We start from the raw sequence: 8,229 nt of genomic DNA, 5'->3' as shown, positions 1-8,229 counted from the left end.
GACCGGCAGGGCGCTCGCCCCGGCCACCTGCGTGAGGACCAGCCCAGGCTGGCCCACGAGCTGGCAGGCCTGCAGGATGGACGGCAGGCCGTTGCCGCCGGCGGAGAGGTGCGCCGGGATGACGGTGATGGTCTGGGGCACCGTGTGCACCGTCCCGTTGGACTGCTTCCTTCGGGCCTCCTCCACCTCCTCGGGCGTCCAGCTCACGCCGTGCTTGAGGCGCTGGGCAGAGAACCATATCTTGACCTGCTCCTCCGTGTACTTTGCTTGCGCAGAGAGCACGGTGATTTCGGACATGGTGGGATACGGGAACTTGTTGTAGGTGCTGAGCAAGAGGGGGTTGCTGTCGAGCGCCGTGTTGTAGGTGGGGATGCTGTTCACGGGGATCAAGACTTTGGGGACCACGTGGGAGTTCTGCTGAGCGGACACGGCAGTGATCACCTGCGCCAGGCCGGGAAGCACGGCCGCAGGCGTCACCACCGTGCGAGCTGGGCTCGGGTGGCCACGGCTCGCCGTGGACGTGCTGGTACTCGCCTCCGACGCGGACGAACTCGGGTTTTCCACAGCCTCCTCGCGGGCTGGCGTGGCCTCGCCCTCCGTCTCCTCCGCGGCCCCCTCGGCGGCGTCGAGATGGACCGCGATGCGCTTGGCCTCCGCCCGGCTCTTCATCATCTTCATGATGGGGGTCTTGCTGATGGAGATGCCCGGGGAGGGCGCTTCTGCGGGCTCGGCTTGCTCGGCCCTCTCCTCTTTAACGAAACTGCCATCGAAAGTCAGGTCATTTATTGTCTGCTCAAAGATTGTCTGGTTATTACGCTTCACCATAGTCAACTTGAAATTCTCTTCTCCCGGGTGATACTTCAGATTATGCTCGGAAAGTGCATCATACCTTTTGGTAAGAAAATTGCATTCGACGCATACATAGGATGAGTTTAGCACGACATTGGGATGCTCGGAATCCACGTGGAAAGTAAACATATTGAGATCTGGAGTTTGGAAAGTACAGTATTTACATTCATAGCCTCCTTCGACTTTCTTATTTTGCTGATTGTCAGAATCCACAGATCCACGAACCTCCTCGTCACTCGAGACGCTCTCTGCATGGGCGTCTTCCACAGGCGTGAGCACAGGCGGCCCCTCGTCCAAATCCGAGATCAGCTCGAGGTCCGGCTCCTGCTCACTGGCCAGGACCATGCAAGGGGTGGTGGACTTCCGCCTGCTTGCCATCCCGGTATTCTGGGGACGTCTCAGTGGTGATCCCAAAGCATCAGGCTTACCACTCCCGGGTCTTCATTTGAAAGCAATGGCTTTTGTTTCTTCACGTCCATTTCTGGGCTCAGTGAGTCTCACTTGCAGCTTGCTCATGGTGCAACCAAGGAAAGAGCGCATCGCGGGCAGATAAAATGCCGACGAGCTGCTGAAATGCTTGAAGCGCAACTCCAATCACCTACATTAAAATAAATGTAAACAGGTTTTAAAATGAATGCCTATGCTCTTCAAACAAATTACAGCTCTACTTCACTTATACGAAGCTGCTGGATAGCTGAGTTCTAAAGATCTAGAACAAAGGCCCTCTAGGGATCAAAACAGATGTCCGCAGGCCGACTCACTGAAGGTCACGTCTGCGCTGCACTCGCGGTCAGGCCCGAGCCGGTTCTCGCGGCTGGCAGCCACCATCGCAGGGCGAGGGGGGGCCTGCTCTGGCACGCACCCCGCTATCCATGTGACATAGCAACCTGCTGGAAGGGAGGAACTTCCCGCCTACCGAAAGCAGTCACGCGTACTAAAAAGCGCCCAGAAGAGACGCAGCCGCCCGCGGCATCCTCGTCTTCCCACTGGCCAGTCTCGTCGGCCTGAGGGCTCATGGCCGGGAACGCAGCGAGACGCAGGAGGGTCACAGTTTTGGCAGCATCGTTCTCACACATCCTCCCCGCGGCGGAGGACTCACAAAGCATCGCCAGGCGCAGGTCTTCCAATGGGGTCCGCAGCGCTGGAAGGAGGCTCACACGGCTTGAGGGACGCACCATCCCCTCCGCAGCCTCCCTGACCTCCCGTTTCGGCCTCCTCTCCCGCCAGCCTTCTCCTTCCAACTCCTCCTGCTCCTGACATCGAGGTGATGCCTGTTCCAGGGAACTCGGCGCACTTCCGCGCGTTGCTCAGGCCTTCCTGGGCCAGGCCGCTCGCTTGAGCCCTGCACGGGTGGGCTGCCGCCTGCCCCACTCACCTCTCCCCCTCCCTCTGGCTCAGCGCTTCCCTGTTCACGCCCCCTCCGGCACGCGGTGCCGCAGTAGAGTAACGGCCGCCCCTGCACCGCCCCCAAGCTGGGGGCTCACGAGAGACACTGCGTCCCACGCCTTTCTCTTCCCTCGGCGGCAGCTTGCTATCGTTGGGCTGTCTGCCCTCCAGGCCGCACGTTGAAATGGGACCCCACGGCTGGAAGTGGGGCCTCGTGGAGGGCCTTTGGGTCAAGGGCTGGATTCCCCACCAACGACTGGCTGGCGGGTAAAAAGCCAGCTGTTACAGGAGCCTGGCAGCCGCTCTCATTCCTGCTCCCTCTCTGGCCATGTGACCTCTGCACAGCCACCTCCCCCTCCATTCTGCCATGAGCGACGCTTCCTGCGGCCTCACCAGAAGCAGGTGCAGGCGCCATGCTTCTTGTACGGCCTGCAGAACCATGGGCCAAATACGCCTCTTTTCTTTATAAACCGCGTGTTCTTTCATAGCAACACAAACAGACCATGACACAGCCTTATTGGGATAAGCAAAGTTTTCAAAACTGGACTGAGCCAAGCACCTCTGTATCTTCCATCTAATGCTCTCCCGGTAGAGCTGTCTGGGGCTGACATTCATGTCTGCATCCCCACTGGTATCATACAAGAAGCCTGGATTCAAGGAAGTAATCATTAAATGTTTATTAAATTGAACTAAAAAGAATAGGGAAATACACCTCCAAAACTCATCAGGGCCTAAGGGCCTCATCACAGAGAACAGTAGCTGAAATTCACAAAAATGACATTATATAATCAGAAAATATGAATTAGGATCCTATAAATACATTTAAATAAATTTGTGCCCAAAACATTCCAAATGAAATTTTGATGCTAAATTAAAGTTTGTGTTTCTGAAGTCTAAGCCAGATGAAGATGGCTGACATGAGTAAGTGGTCTCACTTATTTTCCACCACAAATTAGAGCTATTTGAATTTACTAGCATCATCCTTGTCTCAGCTGAACAGAGGAAAAAGAGTTTGCTTCAAAGATTATAAATCAAAAACAGGTCTCTATGAAAAGATATACTGGGTCAGTAAAGGGAGAAACATTTTTGGGAAAGAGAACTGTCCAAAGAGAGAACAGCCTGATTTTGAAGGTGGCACGATCCTTGTCACTGGAATTACTCAAACACAGACGACATACCCAAGCAGCAGGTGGAAAGCTGGACTAAGTGCCTCTTGTTCCCTACTTGCCCATAGTACAAAATAAAGAGAAGCAGCTTAAGAGTAACCGTGAATCAGGTGTAGTGGTTCACCCCTATCATCCCAGCACTTTGGGAGGCAGAGGCGCGAAGACTGTCTGAGTTCGAGACCAGCCTGAGCAACATGGCAAGACCTTGTCACTACAATAAATAAATTTAAAAATAGCCGGGTGTGGTGGCACATGTCTGTGGTTCCAGCCACTTGGAAGGCTAAGGCAGAAGGATCGCCTGAGCCCAGTAGGTTGAGGCTGCGATGGCCGTGAGGCTGCATTCCAGCCTCGGTGACAGAGAAAGACCCAACTCAAAAAAAAAAAAAAAGAGTAATCATATTGATAGTCCAGGTCCTGCCCTCAAGGGTATCCCTCTTTTTTTCTATACAATTCCTCTGATTTCTAAGAGATGATAAAGAAATCGCTGAAATGTAAAACCAGTTCTTAACTGTTATGAATTAAGCCAATGCCATCTCCTAACCTAACGGGGTTACCACTGTTTTCCTCTAGTATCAACACAGCTGTCTAATCATTATTTGTCATTAGAGACAAAGAATTCCCTAAACAGCTCTAAATAAGTGGGCTGGGCATGGTGGTGTGCCCCTGTAATCCCAGCTGCTTGGAAGGCTAAAGTGGGAGGATGCCCAAGAGTTCAAGATTGGGCAACATAACAAGATCCCGTCTCCTAAACAACTAAGTGGAGGGTGGACAGGCATAGTGGCTCACACCTGTCATCCCAGCACTTTGGGAGGAAGAAGCAAGAAGACTGCCTGAGCCCAGGGATTCAAGACCAGCATGGGCAACTTGGCGGGACCTCGTCTCTACAAAAAATCAAAATATTAGCCAGGTGTGGTGGCACATGCCTGTGGTTCCAGCTACATGGAAGGCAGAGGTGGAAGGATGGCCTGAGCTCACTAAGCATGCCACTGTACTCCAGCCTGGGAGACAGAATGAGACTCTGACTCAAAAAAACAAACAAAAAAAACATAATTTTCACCACAACTCCCCCCCTCACCAACACTCCCCCTGGCTGAGCCATGGCTGAGCCATGGCCCTTTCGGTTGCTTTCATTATGGGACACAGGCCTGGAGCACCGGGGCGGAGCAAGCTGCCAGGAGAAATAGACAGAGAAGTCCCGAGGGGCTGAACTCCTTGCAGGCTAAACTTCCCATTGTTCACCTTAGCTAGATAAAAATAGGAATATGCTAGCAAATTATTATCTTTGTTTCTCATCCTAATAGCCCACTAACTCAGACTGGTTAGTTAGTAAGAATTTAAGCAGCTATGAGCAAATATTGAAAGCTTAAACATTTTTTGCTTGTCATGAAAAGTGTAAAATACTAAGACATTATAGTAAATTTAGTGATGTATGCCCCAAATTGTGCTTTTTCCTCTGAAAACACTGGCCTTGGCAATACACTTAAAATGAAATAAGTTACCTGGAAGCGAGGTCTAAAACAAAAAGAGAAAGTCCTCAGTGATGCGAAAGACTGGAGTCCGGACCTCTCGGTGTTGCGGATTCTGGCAACTGCAGCTGCTCCATGCCGCCACACACATCCGAGGAACACCCGCCTCTCCTTACTCCTGCCAACTGCTTGCTCACTGCAGCCCACCCTCAGGCACCCCATGGTGTCACCAGCAAAAGCAGGGTCCATGATTATTTAACATGCATCTAAAGAGAGATTGAGAATTCCCAAAAGAACTTCAAGATTTGGACAAAAGACAGTTCTGCATAATGCGCAGAGTCTAAAATTCAACCCAAGAGCAAAGGCATCCTCGGGGTTCTTACTGTAAAGCTCTAATTCTGGAGGAAACAGGGACCTTAGCACAACTGCCCTTTTTCATGGAAGCAGCCCCCGAGTAACCAGCTCCTGGAGGCATCAGAGAGAATGGAAACTCAGGTTCTGAAGGCGCCTCTGTCACCTGGTCGCCAGGTGAGTGGAAGACAACACAATTAACCTCAGCTTTCTCCTCGACCAAGCCAAGATTCTTCAGCTTAACAAATGCCTGCAACAACGACTTGCTGAACGCCAACCACACACCAAGCACCACGCCAGGCACCGAGCCGCGGAAGTGACAGAGACGGATGGGCTGTGGTCCGTCAGGCAGTAGCAGTGGAGCAAGGAAAACGGAAAATGGGACTTGGAAAACGGACTTGGAATACCTATGCCCAAGGCAAGGAGACAGGAAGTGTCGGGAGCTGTAAGTGCACATGACCGGAGGCTTCTAGAAAAGAAGGGGAGAGGGCTTCCATGGGGAAACGGGAGTCGGAGTCCACCTCGAGGCTGCCCAAGTAAAAATGCCTCCTTCACGAACTCTGACTTTCTTTTCTTTTCTTTTTTTTGATTTGGAGTCTCATTCTGTTGCCCAGTCTGGAGTGCAGTGGCCGCTCTCGGCCACTGCAGCCTCGAAGTGCTGGGCTCCGGCGATCCTTCCGCCTCAGCCTTCCAAGTAGCTGAAACTACAGACACACGTTACCACGCTCAGCTAGGTTTTGCGATTTATGGTAGAAACGAGGTTGCCCAAGCTGATCTCAAACCCCCAGGCCCAGGTGATCCTCTTGCCTCAACCTCCCAAAGTACTAGGATGACAGAATGAGCCACTGTGCCCCGTCCACTCTTTTTTTTAAGAAACTTGATCAGCTGACAAGGCCACAAAAATTAAATGAAAAAGTAACAAGAATAAAAATACAGAATAAAAATTTCTAAGGCCAGGTGTGGTGGCTCATGCCTGTATCTCAGCATTTTGGGAGGCCAAGGTGAGAGGATTGCCTGACCCAGGAGTTGGAAGCCAGCCTGGGCAACTTGGCGAGACCGTGTCTCTTCAGTAAATCAAAAAATTAGCTGGGCATGGTGGCACACGCCTGTAGTTCCAGCTACTTGGAAGGCTGAAGTGGAAGAATTACCTGAGCCCAGCAGGTCAAGGCTACAGTGAGCCATGACTGTGCCATTGCACTCCAGCCTAGGTGGCAGAGTAAGACTCCGACTCAAAAATTTTTTTTTTTAATTTTTAAAAGGGCATTAGACCAGGTATGGTGGCTCACACCTATAATCCTAGCACTTTGAGAGGCCAAGGTGAGAGGACCACCTGAGCCCATAGGTTCGAGACCAGCCTGGGCAACTTGGCAAGACGTTGTCTCTACAATAAATCAAAAAATTGCTGGGCTTGGTGTCACACACCTGTAGTTCTAGCTACTTGGAAGGCTGAGGTGGAAGGATCACTTGAGCCCAGCAGGTCGAGGCTGCGGTGGCCGTGAGCGTGCCACTGCACTCCAGCTGGGATGACATAGTGAGAATCTGACTAAATAAATGGGCATTAAAGTTCAGTTGTACAACTGAGTAGCTAGGTGGCTTTGTAATTAAAACACAATTAAAATAAGGTCTGCCAATAAAAGAAAAAAGCATGTTCTATATGCATCCAGCACTATAAATATGCTTACTTTATCTTATTTATTTATTTTTTATTTTTATTTTTTTTGAGTTGGAGTCTTACTCTGTCACCCAGACTGGAGTGCAGTGGCATGCTCATGGCCACTGCAGCCTCAGCCTGCTGTACCCAGGTGATCCTTCTGTCTCAGCCTGTCAAGTTGCTAGAACCATAGGTGCCCGCCACCATGCCCAGCTAATTTTTTTATTTATTGTAGAGACAAGGTCTCACCAAGTTGCCCAGGCTGATCTCGAACCCCTGGACTCAGGCAATCCTTTCGCCTTCACCTCCCAAAGTGCTGGGATTACAGGTGCAAGCCACCAGGCCCAGCTAATATACTTACTTTAGAAAGCTGCTTTCAGTTAACCTTTTTTTTTTAATATTTTTTTTTCTTTTTTTGAGTTGGAGTCTCACTCTGTCGCCCAGACTGGAGTGCAGTAGCCGCTTCCGGCCACTGCAGCCTCGACCTGCTGGTCTCTGGTGATCCTTCCGCCTCAGTCTTCCAAGTAGCTGGAACTACAGGCGTGCGCTACCACGCCCAGCTGATTTTTTATTTATTGTAGAGATGAGGTCTCACCAAGTTGCCCAGGCAGGTCTCGAACCCGTGGGCTCAGGCAATTCATTCACCTCAGCCTGCCAAAGCGCGGGATTACAGGCTGAGCCACCAAGCCCGGCTGATAAATATTTTTTAAAAGCAGATCAAATCAATTAATTATTATACTGCCATTAAAATGATAATCAAAAGAATAGTTAAGGAATTTGGAAAAATTATTTACCCATTTACTATTAAATACTTTAAAAATCAGAACAAAATTTGCATATTTGTTATAATTATTGTGAGGGAATATGTATGCATATGTACAAAAACTAGAGGAAAATATATAAAAAGTAAAATTTTTACATGAGATTATGGGTGACAGTTTTGTGTGATATTTACAAGTTTTCCTTAATATTGTTATAACATTGCTTTATTATAAAATACAATAGTTCAATGCCTTAAAATTGTAAATCACCTAAGATATTTCTACGGTCATTTGTCTCAAGCTGGAAACAAAGTTTCTTTCATTTTTTTAGTAGCAGTCTCACTGTCACCCAGGCTGGAGTGCAGTGGCATGACCTTGGCTCACCATAGCCTCAACCTCCTGGGTTCAGGTGATCCTTCCATGTTAGCCTCCCAAATAGCTGGGACTATCGGCATGTGCCACCACACCTAGCTAATTTTTTGAATTTTTTAATAGAGATGAGGTCTTGCTATGTTGCTCAGGCTGGTCTCAAACTCCTGGGCTCAAGCAATGCTCCCACCTCAGCCTCCCAAAGTGCTGGGATTACAGGTATCAGTCAC

General features: G+C 49.9%; 1 protein-coding gene across 1 annotated transcript in view; it reads right to left on the bottom strand.

Moving 5' to 3' along the window:
• Positions 1-3: 3 nt before the first annotated feature.
• ZHX1 (zinc fingers and homeoboxes 1) overlaps positions 4-8,229 on the bottom strand; it is a gene marked incomplete at its 3' end in the record, with an annotated part of 16,294 nt that continues 8,068 nt past the window's right edge. The window contains exon 2 of the mRNA XM_008068748.1: positions 4-1,447. Coding sequence (XP_008066939.1) covers positions 4-1,227 — 1,224 coding nt within the window. The remainder of the gene's footprint in view (positions 1,448-8,229) is intronic.

The sequence above is a fragment of the Carlito syrichta genome, unplaced genomic scaffold (assembly GCF_000164805.1).
Source record: "Carlito syrichta isolate Samal-C Ts95f unplaced genomic scaffold, Tarsius_syrichta-2.0.1 Scaffold311510, whole genome shotgun sequence".
Classification (NCBI taxonomy): domain Eukaryota; kingdom Metazoa; phylum Chordata; class Mammalia; order Primates; family Tarsiidae; genus Carlito; species Carlito syrichta.
The sequence above is the reverse complement of the archived record's forward strand: the minus strand, read 5'-3'. Positions and strand labels throughout refer to the sequence as shown.